The sequence below is a fragment of the Mastomys coucha genome, unplaced genomic scaffold (genome assembly GCF_008632895.1).
Source record: "Mastomys coucha isolate ucsf_1 unplaced genomic scaffold, UCSF_Mcou_1 pScaffold22, whole genome shotgun sequence".
Classification (NCBI taxonomy): Eukaryota; Metazoa; Chordata; class Mammalia; order Rodentia; family Muridae; genus Mastomys; species Mastomys coucha.
In genome coordinates this window covers 100,006,849-100,024,725 of record NW_022196905.1, presented here as the reverse complement: position 1 = coordinate 100,024,725, position 17,877 = coordinate 100,006,849, and the positions used below count along the sequence as shown (strand labels likewise).

The following is a 17,877-nucleotide window of genomic DNA, read 5'->3' as shown; positions in this document are numbered from 1 at the left end:
GTGTGTCAGAGCACCTGGGAGTGGAGATTCCTCTGGGTGTTGTGGGACTGGCTGCGGAGCTTGCGCCCCCTGTCTGCTGTGGACCCCAGCCCAGACAGACTGGCTCTTCTTCTTCTTCTTCTTCTTCTTCTTCTTCTTCTTCTTCTTCTTCTTCTTCTTCTTCTTCTTCTTCTTCTTCTTCTTCTTCTTCTCCTCCTCCTCCTCCTCCTCCTCCTCCTCCTGCTCCTCCTTCTCTTCCTCCTCCTTCTTCTTCTTGTTTTGGAGACAGAATTTCTCTGTGTAGCCCTTGTTGTCCTGGAAATCTCACTCTATAGACCAGGCTGGCCTCGAACTCAGAAATCGGCCTGCCTCTGTCTACCAGGTGCTGGGATCAAAGGCGTGCGCCACCACTGCCCAGCTGACGTTGAACTTCTTGATCCTTCCACCTCTGCCTCTGTAGTGCTGTAAGTTCAGGCATAAGCCAGGATGCCTGTTTTATGTGTTACTGTAGGACTTTATGTGTAGTAAACAAGCATTCTACCAACCAAACTACACCCTATCCCAAGTCTCAACAGTTATAATCCCACTCACTGTATCAGTGCCATGAGCTTTCTCAGCCAGTAAGCACTGACTACTGACAACCCAAGTTCAATCCCTGGGACTCATGGTGGAAAAAGAGAATCGACTCAAGGTGTGCTCTGACTGTCGCATGAGTGAGTGCAGTATCATGTGTAAAACATACATGTACATACATGCATGTACACTTGCATGCACATATATCACATGCATGCATCCACAACATGCACACCATACATACACACATATACTTACATGCATGCACACACATATGCATCCATACACATGCACACACAGACACATACAACAAGCACACTAATAATAAATAAAATTAAATCTTTAAAAGATTTTGCTGGGCAGAGTTAAGCATACTTTCTAAAAACTTTTTATTGACTCTTTGTGATTTCCATATTATGTACTCCAGTCCTGTTTATCTCTCTATCCCCTCATATCCACCCTTCACTCTTGCAACACCTCCCTGCAAAATAAAAAGACACATGTGTAGAAAGCATCTTGGTGGAAGCTGTAGTCTGTGACAGTGTGTCCTGAAGTACGCCCATCTGTCCACACAGTTTGACCTGCAGATGTTCATTGCAATGAGTCATTAGTCTGGTTCAAGGCCTCTGTTTTCTGTGACACCATCAATACTGGATCCTCACCGAGACTCCTCTGGTTATCTTGTTGTTGCCCTGTGTCATGGAGCTCCTGCAGATTTGGATCAGCAGGACTGGCCGTTCACACATCTCAACAATTCACAGATGATAGAGACTTTTGGGTGGGCCAATTCAGAGCCCTTGATCTGGGCCTGCTTGAGCTGGTTAGTGTAGCAGCTGTCCCTCGTCTGCACCAGTGGGGTAAGCTCTCCAGTACTGCTCTCACTGGGTCACCTAGAGCCACCATCAGCAGGAGACAGAGTCAGCTCTCCTGCTCTCGTACCCTCACGAAAAGATCTTCAAATGAACTGCAGGTCTGATTCCTGTCAGTATCGGGAGACATCACAACACAGGCCTGTGTCCTTGCTGTGAAAAACTCCACAATTTGTCCTTGTCAGCCTACCTGTTTATCATAGCTGCCCCTATGGTCCAGACTCAAATCCTGGGTACAGTAAGTACTGTTATGTGTAGGGTCCATGTCAGTATTTGCCATCAGCACTGGCAGGCCCTGCCTTTCTGTTTCAGAGATTGAATGTTGGAGGTGAATGGAGGCCTGCAACAAAGTAGTGATGGTGGCCAGAGCAGTGATCATGGGAAAGATCTTGTCTCTAGTCCTGACCTTACTGTATTATTTTGGGGTTCATCTTGGGGCCTGGGGATCCTCTACATTCCTAAAAATCAAATGCTTCCAACATCAAAAGTTACTTATGCTAATTAAAAAAACTCTTAAGCCGGGCAGTGGTGGCGCATGCCTTTAATCCCAGCACTTGGGAGGCAGAGGCAGGCGGATTTCTGAGTTCGAGGCCAGCCTGGTCTACAGAGTGAGTTCCAGGCTATACAGAGAAACCCTGTCTCAAAAACCAAAACCAAAACAAAACAAAAAACTTTTAAAATTAATATAGATCAGCTGTATAAAGTATGGTTTCCTTTCTTATGATTTAACTCATTATTATTATTATTATTATTATTATTATTATTATTATTATTATTATTAGTGCAGGCACATGTGTGCCACAGTATGCCATGTCATCTCTCTGGTTCAAAATAATAGTTGTTTTGAAATAACCTATATACACATTCATATAACATTCTTCGGCCATAGTCACTCCCTAGCTAGCTGACTTTAAACAATAATTGATGTATTTCAAGCTTTCAGGTATGTAAAGCCTGACTTCTTTTTTTTTTTTTTAAAGATTTATTTATTATTATATGTAAGTACACTGTTACTGTCTTCAGACACACCAGAAGAGGGCGTTAGATCTCATTATGGATGGTTGTGAGCCACCATGTGGTTGCTGGGATTTGAACTCAGGACCTTTGGAAGAGCAGTCAGTGCTCTTAACCGCTGAGCCATCTCACCAGCCCAAGCCTGACGTCTTTAACTGAGTAACTGTGAATGATCTCTCACTCTGAAAGGTGTCCTGTACTTAGCCAGCTATGTTAGCCATCTTAAGAATAGCTACGTTTTTCTTCCTGGCTACCAGACATCCATTTTGCCACATTTCCCTCTAAAACCAATATTTTCTCTTCATAAGACAAACAAACAAAATCTCCTGAGCCATCAAGATCATCTAACAGTAGAAGTGCTTGCTGTGTATAGCCTGCACATGATGGCTGGTTAAACTCTCAGAGCTGGAGAGAAATGACCTCACAAAGTTTTTTTCTGACCTCTGCATGGGCTGCCCCATCACACATGCACATGGTGTCATATACCCACACACATATGCATACACACAGACACACCACACGCACAGAGGGACATACACACATGCACACGGTGTCATACATGCCCCCATACACCCACTCACATATACATAGACACACACATATGTATATACACAGACACACACACATGCCACACCCACAGAGGGACATACACACATGCGCACACACATATAAATACATAGACACACACAGACAGACACACACTACACACACAGAGGGACATATACACATATATATATGTACACACACACACACAAATTTATATAGACACACATATACTTATACACAGATACACACAGATACACACAGACACACACCACACAGACACACACAGACACACACATATTACACAGACACACACACACAGACACACACACACCACACAGACACACACACACACCACACACACCACAGACACACACAGACACACACATACCACACAGACACACATAGACACACACATACCACACAGACACACACACACACCACACAGACACACACACACCACACAGACACACACACACCACACACACCACACAGACACATGCACACCACACACACCACACAGACACACACATACCATACAGACACACAGACACACACACAGACACACACACACAACACAGACACACACACACATACCACACAGACACACACACACAGACACACACACACCACACACACCACACAGACACACACAGACACACACATACCACACACACCACACAGACACACACACACAGACCCACACACAGACACACAGACACACATAGACACATACACACACACACACACCACACAGACACACACACAGACACACAGACACACACACACAGACACACACACACCACACAGACACATGCACACCACACACACCACACAGACACACACATACCACACAGACACACAGACACACACACAGACACACACACACACAACACATACCACACAGACACACACACACAGACACACACACACACCACACACACCACACAGACACACACAGACACACACACACCACACACACCACACAGACACACATACACAGACCCACACACAGACACACAGACACACACAGACACACACACACACACACACCACACAGACACACACACATCACACAGACACATACACACAGACACACACACACATACCACACAGACACACACACACAGACACACATACACCACCCACCCACACACACAGACACACACACACACACACACACACACACACACACACACACTCTCTTTACTCAGTCTAGGTTTTTCTCAGCAGCTCCTCTGGAGCAGGAGTCTAGATCCGTGGTGCTGTCGAGGATTTGGCTGGGTGAGCTTTCCTCAGCTAATCCCTGTATTTACCCAAGTGCTTTGCTGGATCTCAGGAATGTGCAGCAGCAAGCTCCGATTAATGGTTTCAGAAGTAAACACAGCATGCTCCCAAATCAACACACTTAGCAGCAAGGTCTTCTTTGTTTTTAATCTGCGACTCCCTGTTTTCTTCTGTTAATTTGTGCTGCTGAATGCTGAAGGCTCATGTCCCCTCTCGGTGGGTGGAGCACACTGCTTTGAGGCTTTGGATGGTGAGCAAAGAGATCATGCTACAGTAGCCTCCAAATTGTTCCAGGGTCTCAGTGGATCTATTCCTGCATTCATACAGCTCATGAGCCCAAAGAGATTTGATGATGTCAAGGAGGGTCAGCAGACCCTGGTCTTTTGCTAAATGAATATGACAGAACCTCATAGAAAAAAAAGGAGTTTGTGTTTTCTGGTTTTATTTCAGAGCTACAGAATTATGGAAGCCTAGCTCCACCCAGCATTCAGCTGCGGGCTGAATTTCTGAGTCCTACTGAAGGAAGCTCTGGTCTATAGTCTTGGCTGGAGATCAGCCAGGTGGGACCCCTGGGATTCCCTTTCTATCCTCACAGGTCCTAGAACTCTGTCAGCACACTGGGGAGATTAGACAGAAACCCCTTGCAATTTGCTTTCTTTTCGAACAAGTTCTCATAAAGAGGAGCTTCAGTTCAAAGAAGCTCCGTCTTTGTTCACCAGAGCTGTGTGGAGTTTCAACATGTCCTGCACTTCCTCAGAGATGTCTCGAGATCCGGAGTGAACTTGCTGCGGTTTGCCTTTGGGCATCACACTGTTTAGCTTGGCTCGATTATATAATAATTATATAATTGCCCAATATTCTTGTCAGCAATTTGCAGGCTGTATTTCTAATAGAGCCATTTGCCTTCCTTTCCATGGTTCCTTCAGAACTGGTGTAAGCTCCTGGATTATTGTGGCGCAGCCCCACAGCCCCTGTGCAGATTCGAGCAGAGGTGACACGCGCCCTGTGCTGCTGGTAGTCATTTGCTCCTGTAAACTACCTTCTGAGTGTTCCTTATGGGGTTTTGCTTCAGTAAAATTTGTTAGTGTTTGTTGAAATGATATATTCTTCTGTCAGAGAGATTACTCTTTATTAACCTGTTTAGGAAATCTAATGTTGAAGAGGAAAAACTGGAGACAACCTTTTAATGTTGTTGAGTTCTTAAGCAATCAGATATGTCCATTTATCTGATGGTGAGAGAAAAGTGAGGCTTCCAGGGGTTAGCTGAAGTAAATGTTGTGGCTTTCTAATAAGTTCTCTAACTTGTCAGCCATTTACCAGGTCTTCTCTCAGCTTTGCTGGTAACTTTGTTCTCCCTTGACCTTGGCTTCTCCCTGAGGCAGTAAACAAAATTTGTTTGACAGGAGCTAAGACTTACATGAACGACCACACTGATGTTTTCAGTTACCAGCGAGACCTTAAAGAGAATGGGATAGTGATCAAAATAGCTGATGTTTATTGATTGATTGCGTATTATCTGTGTGGCACCTTCTAAACCTGGGCTCTCTCTCTCTCTCTCTCTCTCTCTCTCTCTCTCTCTCTCTCTCTCTCCCTCCTCCCCTTCCCTCCCTCCTCTCTGAGTGTTCCTCTCTGTTTCTCTGTGTGTCTTTCTCTCTCACACACATACATACATATATTTCAACTGTCTCAAACAAAACACCCCCCCCCCAATACACATATTGATCACATATCTCAGCTGTATGGTGGCCACATCTTTAATTCCAGAACTCAGGAGTCAGAGGCAGGTGAATCTCTGTGAGTTTGTGGTCAACCTGTTCTACATAGTGAGTATCCAGGACTACACAGTGAGACCTTGGCTCAAACAAACCACACTCAAACACACAGACAGACAGACAGACAAACACACACACACACACACATAGAGGCACACACACACACACACACACACCACACACACACCACACCACACACACACACACAGATACACACACAGAGGCACACACACATACACACACACCACACACACACACACACACACACACACACACACACACACACACACACACACGAGTACAGCAACAGCGATACAACCTTGACAGAGCTCTAGTACCGGTTAGAAAGAGGCCTCTGGATCACATGGCCCAAGACTGAGTTTATCTTCTGTATGGCAGAGAGGCAGTGAAGCCTTTTATCCCTTTTAATAGTGGTGAAGAGGTAAAAGATGAGCTTTGTTCTTTCTGTTCATTTTTTGTTTTTTCTGTCTCCAGATCAACTTTCAGTGCAATTGAAGTTGATCTTAGTGGCACACTTGCCATTGTGAGACTCAATCTCTAAGAACTATTTCTGCTTGCTGGCTCTTGGAGCTGCGTGTCCAGTGTCCCTGACAGTGTACACTGTTACTGCTGATATGACAGGTATCTGCCTGGAGTGTCCGTCATGGTCCACACAGAACCAAAGAGCTCCTGGAGTATGTTGGCACATTCCTGTGATGCTAGCCATTCAAGGAAGCTAAAGCAGGAGAGACTTGAACCCAAGAATGTTGGGCTAGCCTAGGAAACATAGTGAGACCCTCATATTTAGAATGTGAAGTATAAGCTTTTAAAATGCTTTTAAAGACACTCTCCATGAGAGTCTTTGTTAACAGTCACCATCTGCCCTAATTCACCTGTGTGCTGCCCCAGTCTTTTTCAGGACAAATTGTTTCTCTTCAATACTTTTCAGAAATTCTCCATTTAACTTTTTACATTTGATGTGTGTGCTCGCTTGTGAAATTTCAACACTGTGTTTTCTTACTGAAATTTGTTTATTTTTATAGGTAAGCTGAACATTGCAGAGAAGAATCTTAAGGCTATACGTAACTTATCCCACTTGCTTCCGATCTGAAGAACCAAAGGCTGTTGGAGAGATGGCAGTGGCATCCCATCACGTGGTCCCTGTGTTTGTCCTGATGAGTGCCTGCCTGGCCACAGCGGGTAATGTGCCTTCTGAATTGAGATGTTCTTACCTTCTCTTGAATGCCCATTTCCTTCCCCCCTCAGTCTCTTTGGCTAGAAATATTTAGTCCATATTACCTTTATGTAAAACTTGAATATTTATGTTCTTTAGGTAAATAAAATATTTGACTATCATGCTGATACATACTATGTTTGCCTCTGTTGTAGTTCACAGGCTGGGGATAGACATTCTAATGCCATACTAATACATACTATATTTGCCTCTGTTGTAGTTCACAGGCTGGGGATAGACATTCTAATGTCATGACTCGGAGACCCAACTAACCTCTGGTGAGGTAGACTGACAACAAAGAACCCCATTTGAATTTTTTACAGGCATAGCTAAGGATCTTTTTTATTCTCTTAAAAGAATATTCTTCGGGCCATGGTGGTGCACGTCTTTAATCCCAGCACTTGGGAGGCAGAGGCAGGTGGATTTCTGAGTTCGAGGCCAGCCTGGTCTACAAAGTGAGTTCCAAGACAGCCAGGGCTACTCAGAGAAACCCTGTCTCAAAAAACCAAAAAAAAAAAAGAATATTCTTATAAAATAAATAGATCTTTTGATATAGAGGTAACATCCTTATTATGAGATTTGAGGAGGGGAGGAGTCTAGTTTCAGCTGCTTCAGATATATTAATAAGACCATTTTAAGACACAGAGAGAGGATCTGAGAAGTAGGCTGTCAATACCAACTTTAGCATTGGAGGATGGAGGGAGGGAGGGAGAGACAGAGAGAGAGACAGAGACAGAGAGAGTCAGACAGAGAGAGAGACAGACACAGACACAGACAGAGACACAGACACAGACACAGACGACACAGACACAGACGACACAGACACAGACGACACAGACACACACACAGACACAGACACAGACACAGACACAGACAGACACAGACACACACACAGATGACACAGGCACAGACACAGACACAGATGACACAGGCACAGGCACAGGCACAGGCACACACACAGACACAGACACACACAGATGACACAGACACAGACAGACACAGACACAGGCACAGGCACAGGCACAGGCATAGACAGACACACATACAGACACAGACACAGACAGACCACAGACAGACACAGACACAGACAGACACACAGACAGACACAGACACACACACAGACACAGACAGACAGACACACAGACCCATACACAGACAGACACACACACAGACACAGACACAGGCACAGGCACAGACACAGACACAGACAGACACAGACAGACACAGACAGACACAGACAGACACAGACACAGACACAGACACAGACAGACACAGGCACAGGCACAGACACAGACACACACACAGACACAGACACACACACAGACACAGACAGACACAGACACAGACACAGACAGACACAGACACAGACACACACACACACACAGACACACACAGACACACACACAGACAGACACAGACACAGATACAGACACACACACAGACACAGATGACACAGACACAGACACAGACAGACACAGACACAGACAGACAGACACACAGACGCATACACAGACACACACACAGACACAGACAGACACACAGACACAGACAGACACACAGACACAGACACAGATGACATAGACACAGGCACAGGCACAGACACAGACACAGACACACACAGACACAGACACAGACAGACACAGACACAGGCACAGACACAGACACAGACACAGGCACAGACAGATGACACAGACACAGACGACACAGACACAGGCACAGATGACACAGTCACAGACACAGATGACACAGACACAGACACAGACAGAGACACAGACACAGACAGACACAGACACAGACACACACATAGACACAGACACAGACACAGACACAGACACAGACACAGACACAGACACAGAGAGAGCTGCCTCATGTTTCCCAGAGACTGTCAGAATGTGAGGGAGAGGCCTGAGTGTGTTCAGAGTGCCATCCTGCATCCTAATATCCTGGTGCTCATGTCAAGGCCATTTAACACATTTGGACGGTTAATTTGCTCTATTTTGTCATTGTTTGCACTTGTTCTGTAATGAGCTATATAAAATCAACTTATTGTATCAGTTCTGGAAAGTGACAGTTCTCAACAAGAACAAGCACCGACCTAAACATGTACTCCAGCCAGCCTCCTGAATATATAAAAGTGAACGAAATACTTTAGTTCAGTAAGCTCATGTAGTCAAAACTCTGAGTGAGGTGTGCCATTTTGTAGGAGATAAAAGGAGATATGGAGACACATAGTTCACTCACATAGAGTTGTGTAGCTGGGGGATGGTGGATCCAGATTTTTACATTTTGCATTTTGTGCAGTGGTTGGAAGATAACATCTGACCACGGAGGCTTCAGAGACAGACAGGGGCTGTGCAGACAGACTGTGGGAAGGCCAGTTGGTAGAAGGGTGTGTGAGACTGGAGATCAGAATGCTACCTCCAACCACTGAAGACATTTTGAATAAAAGTTCTTAATGTTTTTCATTGTTTTTTTTTTGTTGTTGTTGTTTTTTATGTTGTTGTTTTAAATGCCAGTGTGTGAACTTGAACTACCTGCTGTCTGTGTGGCTCTCTGTCAGCAGTTTCATTTTGTGTCACCATTGAAAAGTTATTTGCCTTTCAGGGTATGCATTAAAATGGATCTTTTCTTTCTTTCTCTTTCTTTTATTTATTTATTTTTTGAGATAGGGTTTCTCGGTGTTGCCCAGGCTGTCCTGGAACACACAGAGTTCCATCTACCTCTGCCTCCTGAGTGGCAGGATTCAAGGTCTACACCAGCATGCTCAGCAAAAATGAGTCTTAACGTTAAAATGGATCAAGCGGTGGGGGAGAGGAAGCACATTTGCTGTGATAAGGCGTATATCTGTGCCTGGGGTTTGGATGCAGGGGTTCTGTTCTTTCTGATGTCACGTCACAGAGAGCAGCTTCACAGGAAAGCTGCGAGCATGATGGCTTGTGCAGCTTTGATAGTTTTGATAGTGAATCAGTCTTGCCAAACACCTTCCTTTCTCTTTCAGAACACCAGGGGTGGGGTGGGGGAGAAAGAAAAAGAAGAAGAAATATATACACTTAGTCCTGTATATATCCAAAGCTTTGCAAAGGTAGAAAATACAATAGAGCCACAGATTTTATAGAGTCACAGGGCACCTGGTAGGTAAGCAGAGGGGCAGGTGCCTCTTGTTTTTATGGTGTGTGTGTGTGTGTGTGTGTGTGTGTAGACTGGTGATTCAAATGAGCCCAGGACACCCATCTGACTCTTACTTGACACTGGTGACATTTACCGGTGTTTGCCACCGCACTCCACTTTTTAAATGTGGGTTCTGAGGACAGTCTGGGGATTGAGTTCAGGTCATCATGCTTGCAAGACAAACATTTCACTGACTGGGCACTAACCCATAGGGAGGCTTTTTATGTATAGAAGTTCATTAACTGGTATCATTTTGCATAACCCAGTGAGGGTGAATGAATGGAGAAGAAGTCGTTTTTCCTGTGCCGATGTATGCCAGCTTCCTTCTCTGTCCCTCAAGTTTGCTAGCAGCTGAGGATGACCTTGAACTGCCGATCTTTGTGTCTCTGGCTTTAGAGTGCTGAAATTATTGGCATGTGTCCCTATGACAAATTTCTATGATGCTGGAGATAAAGCTCAGGACCACATACGTGCTAGGCAAGCGCTGACTGAGCCACATGCCAGCCCTTTCAATAGCGCTCCCTGTAGACTCAGTTTACTTCACAAAATGCTTTTTTGGGGGTATTTTGGCTGAGTTGAACTTCAAGAAGATCATAATAATGAAAATTTATAGAGTAATTACTGTGTGCTAAGCCCCACCCCCAGTGCTTCTTACATAGGACATCATTTCCAGAACAATGTGAATATTGTGGTTACCCATAGTTCATAGGTGAGGGTATGGAACTGCAGAAAGACTAGCTGTTCTCTCAGGGCCACACAGCTAAGGGGCGGTGGACTTAGCCTTCCTAAAATGATGTTGATGGTATTTGCTTTTGTTTGGCTTCTTTTTGTTGCTACTGTTTGAAACAGTCTTGCTTTGTAGCTTTGGCTATCCTGGAACTCACTGTATAGACCAGGCAGGCCTCAAACTCACAGAGATCTGCTAGCCTCTGTCACCTGAGTGCTGGGATTAACAGTGTGTACCTTGTGTACCATGGTGCCCTGCCTGAAAGGTGCTTGAGAGAGTGATGATGAATTTTCCTTGAGCATGGCCTCTGTCTTCTGGCGAGAAGACTTGGAAAGATTTATGGGGATAAAGCAAGGTTTGTTTGCGAGAGGAGGGGGAGAGTGGACTCTAGGGACGTGATCAGAGCAGAGCTTTGGATTTCCTTTTGTGCTTTGGGTCTGCTGTTCTTCAGTCCTCTGAGGTGAGAGGCATACCCTGCTTAAGCTAAGAATCTAAGCACCCCTACCCTCTCCCTGAAGCTGAGAATACAGCTGGTCTCCAGGCAGGAGGGATGCCTGCTGTTAGCTTGTTTGTGTGTATGTGTGTACATGTACATGAGTGCATGTATATCTCTGTGTATTTGTGTACATGTGTGTGTATGTCTGTCTATGTCTGTGCCTGTGTGTGTTATTAAGACAACCTAGCCCATGATCATCTTCAAATAAGAAACTAAGCCTTGGTTTAGTTAATGACTTGAGCAAAGTCCTATAAATTCAGGCCATTACTGCCCTGTTGGGGTGCCCCAGGAGGAGAGCGCACATGTGGAATGAACGAAACTCTTAGCTTAGGTACCAGGTGAGTAGGCACCGTGTGCCATGTGCCCAGAGAGACGTAACGACCTCAGTTGTCTTTATTTTCATTTCACACAAAGGGCCTCGTAGCCATATACCAAGCCTGTTGGGGAGCAGGCAGGATGAAGGTGGTAAAAACCAGTTTGAATGGGCTTTTCGTGGGGCAGGGCAAGCCTGTAAGGCCCCGCAGGGTTTGTGTGTTCATCCCATGGGCTTGGCAGGCCCTTCTGTGGAAATCCTTCCCCCTCTGCTTGTGTTGGGATAGAGCTAGGTGAAGCAGGCAGGTGGTAGCCAGCCGTGAGCTGGTTTGGGAAAACCTGTTCATCCTTTACCCCCAGGGGTTTCTTTACCTGGTATTACATGGCATGGTAGGAGTGAGGGCTCTGTTCTTGAAAGATGTACCGTTTAAGAACCACGGTGCCTTTTGATTAGAAATTACCACAGGCTGTTGATTGGCCCCTTATTGTAGATCCTGTGATCTAAAATCGGGAAAGCAAGAGGCTTGAAAACTAATGCTTGCCACAAAGCTCGTCTGCTTTCACTTTTAAAGACTACTACACATCTCTAAAAAATAGTGGTTGCTGCTTCTGAGGGCTGCCAGTGATGGGGATATGTTTCTCCTGTTCTAGTAATGAGAAAAAGGCCAGCAGAGAGAATTTAGGGGAATCGGCTTCTCTAGAAGACAAGGCCTTGGCTGCCTTTGCTGGCAGGCGTGCCGGGTCAGGAGAGGTCTCTGAAGTGAGTTCTGCAGAGCCTTCCTTGCTGCTGTGGTGCCTGGGGCTTCTTCATTCCTGACTTGATGTGGTGTCCAGGTGTGTCCTCTTGGAGGCATGCCCACAACCTGGACACACACTTCTTCTCATTTCCATTTTGGATGCACCTGGAATTCCAGGTGCAGTCCACAGGGAAGCTGAGATAGTTTTCATCTAAACTGCTTTCCTGCTGAGCAAGCTTTGAAGTCCAGTATCCTGGTGACAGACAGCAGGCTGAGAGAGCTGGACAGAGCTGGAGCTTGGAGAGCATCTAAACTAATAATTAGACCCTCCTGGAGCTGGAGCTGCGGTTTTCAGGATGTTGTCTATACCTACCATTTTGTTGGAACCCCCAGCAGCCTCAGATGTGCACATCTAAGTCTCTTCGTTTCTAAAGTGAGAATGTTGGGGCTTAGACTGAGTGATTTCAAAAGATTGATTCAGTTCTCCGTCCAACTAGAACTCAAACACACTTACACAGATGACCTGCAGCACCATGTGTTACAATGCCCCCCACCCCTTGTCACACACACACACACACACACACACACACACACACACACACACACACACACACACGGCACCTCACTTCTCCTAACTGCAGCCTGCTGCTTTCCTGGGCACACAACATAGATCTTTTCATTTAATCCTTATAGAAAATGGATGATCTTGGCACTCAACATTTATCACTGCTGCTGTCATTGCCACAGCCTCTATTGCCAATATTTCAACCCATGTTACAAATGGGTCAACTATGACAAATTCAAGGCTACGGCTGGCTGACTACATGACACCATCTTAAACAACAAAAACAACAAACCCTAAAAAAACTAGCAAAACCAAGAAACCCAGAGTATGTTGTCCCAAAGACATTGATACTCAATTTATTTTTTTAATTGACAAGATAGGTTTGTAGGGTCCAATATGACATTTTATTTTTTATTTTTTTAAGAATTTATTTGTTTATTTTAGGTATATGAGTACACGATAACTGTCTTCAGTCACACCAGAAGAGGACATCAGGTTCCATTACAGATGGTTGTGAGCCACCATGTGGTTGCTGGGAATTGAACTCAAGACCTCTGGGAGAGTAGTCAGTGCTCTTAACCTCTGAGCCATCTCTCTAGTCCCCAATATGATATTTTAGCATATGAATATTATATGTGTTTATATTAGGAGATGGTATATTTAGTATTTGAATCACCTCTCACTTTTAAAAGCCTAATTTATCTACTACTGTGTATGGGTATACAGGTCATGATTGGCGTGAGAAGTTCAGTGGACAGCTTGTGAGATCCATGTCTCTCCTCCCATCCTATGGGACCTGGAGATAGAATTTATTTAATTAGGTTTGGCAGCAAGTGCCTTTACCTATCAAGCCATCTTGCTGGACCCTGTATTTACCACTTTGTGGTAAGAACACTTAGAACTTTCAGCAATTAAAACACACACACATACACCACACACACATACACCACATACACACACACTGGTGGGGTGGTGAGTTGTCATTTCTCAAAGATTCTCCTGCACTGCAGTGTGTGTGTTATGTGTAGTGTGTGCGTTATGTGTAGTGTGTGTGCGTGTTATATATAGTGTTTGTATGGTGTAGTGTGTGTGTATTATGTATAGTGTGTATGTGTATACAAATATGGGATATGTTTGTATAGGGTGTATTGTGATAGGTATTAAATAAAAAGATATATATAGATATATATAATACATACATATATACATGTATGTATGTATTTGCAGGGAAATTTACTAACAGCTTTTGATTTGGGTTACTAGATATATATATACAGAATAGGGAGGGCAGATGGTTAACAGGACAGTGAATGAGATTTTCCACAGATCGGATGTCAGATTCCTCAGCAAATGTATTTTTTCTCTTTTGCATTGTATCCCAGGTTGTATAATTGCTACACTGCTCTGGATTTCTGATTATCTGAATTATTTTAGGATACCAATGACAGGCCATTTTATGAATAGTGATTAAACATTCTCACCAGGACACAGCTCTCTGTGCATTCCCAGCCAGCTGTATAATTACTAAGAGTTTCTAGTTGACCATACTTGTGTGCACAGGAACTTAGACAACTGACACTTCAGCAGCAATGCATACCGTGTGGCGAAGCAAATGGCGCTTAGCCCACAGCTGGCCCTCACCTTTGCAGGCTGAAGGAGGCTGCTCATCATTTTGCATTCAGTTTAAACAAAACCCACTGTGTTTTCTATAAGACCTGGGGTCTTGTCATTAGACTGACTAACCTTTGTACCTCAGGGCTTTGCTGGCTTCTGAGGCATAAAGGGGGAGGGGCCTAGGAGTCACTGCTTTTGTCCCTATTCTTTCTACCTAGTAAAACCACTTAAAGTGCTAATTAATTGCTGTATTCTGGATGCTTACTGTTTCTGTACACTATTCCAGGTGTTGGAGGTAGAATAGGGGAAAAAAATCACACACACAAGAGTACCTGATCTTATGAATCATGTCCAGAGCAAGGAGAAGACAGAGCAGAAACAACCGCTGTGCCTCTTCAGTGGGTCCAGGCTCCACTGGACAAAGGCAAGGGGACTAAGGTTGATAAGGGAGGAGAACAACTTAAAGCTGAATTAGAGGGACGAGTGCTTGCCTAGCATGCACAAAGCCCTGTTTAATCTCCAGTAAAATCTAAAACAACCCTAGAGCTGTATGCCTGCAATCTCAGCCCTCAGGATGGAGTGTGGGTCAGAAGTTTAAGGTCATTCTTGGCTACATGAGACCCTGTCTAAAACACAAGAAGGAGGAGGAGTACAGGGATGGGGGAGGAGGAGCAAGAGGAGGGGGAAGAGCAGGAGGGAGGAGGGAGGAAGGAGGAGAAGGCTGAAGAGAAAAAAGAAGAATTGAGAAGAAGAAGAGGAAGAGGAGGAGGAGGAGGAGGAGGAGGAGAAGGAGGAGGAGGAGGAGGAGGAGAATAGTTCAATTGGAAAGAACTTGCCTAGAGATTCTACTAGGCCATGTGTTTTATTCTTAATACCACCCCAAAATACTGATTTAAAAAAAAGTTGGAATCTGGGCTCCATGATAGACTCTAAGTATACAGTGTGCAAGGCTTATCATACAGAAACACATATATCCATCCACCCATCTACCCACCTGTTTCTCCCACATAGCCACCTACCCATTGATCCATTCATCCATCCACCCACCCCATCCCTCTCACACAGCTCCCACCCATTGATCCATCCATCCACGCATACCATAGACAATGGATGTGATCAAAGAAGGCCTGATTGACTTGAACTTGGTACAGAAAGCTGAAGGATGTGTGCTAAATGGCTCTCTGGAGAAAGAGTGGTAAAGGAAGGGTGAGGTCCCGAGGTGGGCGCTGGCCTGAAGTACTCAGGCTGTGGCAAGCAGACCATATGTGTGCTGGGGTGGGTGAGTCAGAGAATTGACAGTACAGTGAGGAAAGCTTGGGGGGGGGGGAAATAGGTACAGTGTCAGTGGAGGGCCTTTTAGACTCTGTGATGGCTCCACTCCAAGAGGTGGAGCTGTTGGAGGGTTTGAGCTAAAGAATATGGCCAAGGGGACTTTTTCTTTTTCCATTTTCATATGTGTATGCAAGTGTGTGTGTGTGTGTGTAGGTGTGTATAGGTGTATATGTGTGTCTTGCATGTGTTTGAGTGTGTGTGTGTAGGTGTGTATGTATGTCTTGCATGTGTGTGTGAGTGTGTGTGTATGTATGTCTTGCATATGTGTGAGTGTGTGTGTATGTATGTCTTGCATGTGTGTGAGTGTGTGTATAGGTGTGTATGTATGCCTTGCATGTGTGTGTAGGTGTGTATGTATGTCTTGTATATGTGTGTGAGTGTGTGTGCACATGTTTGTGAGTGCATATGTGTGAGTGTGCATGTGTGTGAGTGTGTATAGGTGTGTATGTATGTCTTGCATGTGTGTGTGAGTGTGCATGTGTGTGTAGGTGTGTATGTATGTCTTGCATGTATGTATGTGAGGGTGTGTGTGTAGGTGTGTATGTATGTCTTGCATGTGTATGTGTATGTATGTCTTGCATGTGTGTGTGTGTATGTATGTATGTCTTGCATGTGTGTGTGTCTGTGTCTGTGTAGGTGTGTATGTATGTCTTGCATGTGTGAGTGTGAGTGTGTGTGTAGGTGTGTATGTATGTCTTGCATGTGTGTGTATGAGTGTGTGTGTAGGTGTGTGTATGGATGTCTTGCATGTATGTGTGTGCATGTGTGGGTATATGCATGTGTGTGAGTGTACATGTGTGTAAGTGTACATGTGTGTGAGTGTGTGTGTACAGATGTGTATGTATGTCTTGCATGTGCATGTGTGTGAGTGTGCATATGTGTGTATGTATGTATGTCTTGCATGTGTGTGAGTGTGCATGTGGAAGCTGAAGTTTGACACACAGGAACTGCCCACTTTTGAGATCACTTTTCCAGTTAGGCAGGTCTCTCAGTCAAACTCAGAGCTCACTGATAGGGGTAGCTTTGCTGGCCAGCTTGCTCAGTGAGTTTTGTCTCTACCTTCAGAGACTAGGATACAGATGGGCAGCTGAGCCCACCCAACATTTACCTGATTTCTAGGGATCTAAGCTCCAGTTTGTATGCTTTTGTGGTTTGTGCTCTACCCCCTAAGCCATCTCCTCAGGACGCTCTTGTGGGTCACTCTGGGACACTGTCTTGTAGTTGTAGTTATTGCGCTGAGACATGGTGGGAACCAGGGTCTCTTACTACAAGGAGAGGGACCTTTGAGAGTGACCTGCTCATTGACTAGGTGGTGACATTTCTGTGATGCCTAGCTATCAAGGATGTGCCCAAGCCTTAAAAGGCCTGTGAACACCCGAGCACAGCCCCGAGTTTTCCGCAGCTCTGGGAGGCAGACGTTCTGTGTTTGATACTGAACTAGGAAAGTTCAGAGAAATGCTTTAGTATTTTCTCTTTTAGCTCCCTGCTGCCCCCACCCCCTTCTTCAAGGCTTCCCTCACACATGTTTATCTTGTTGGCATATGGAGCAGGCTAGACTTCTGGGTGGCCTTAGATCATGAAGACTAGAAAAACTCTCCACATGACTGTGCTTATGGGAAAGAGGGCAGCTTGGATTGTTCGGGAGAGGGGAGAGG

At 45.0% G+C, this 17,877-nt stretch overlaps 1 protein-coding gene across 2 annotated transcripts in view; it reads left to right on the top strand.

Moving 5' to 3' along the window:
• Tgfbr3 (transforming growth factor beta receptor 3) overlaps positions 1–17,877 on the top strand; it is a 191,538-nt gene that overhangs the window by 20,373 nt on the left and 153,288 nt on the right. For both annotated transcript variants that reach the window (XM_031337166.1, XM_031337167.1), the window contains exon 2: positions 7,081–7,237. In XM_031337166.1, coding sequence (XP_031193026.1) covers positions 7,171–7,237 — 67 coding nt within the window. In that variant the 5' untranslated portion in view covers positions 7,081–7,170. The remainder of the gene's footprint in view (positions 1–7,080; positions 7,238–17,877) is intronic.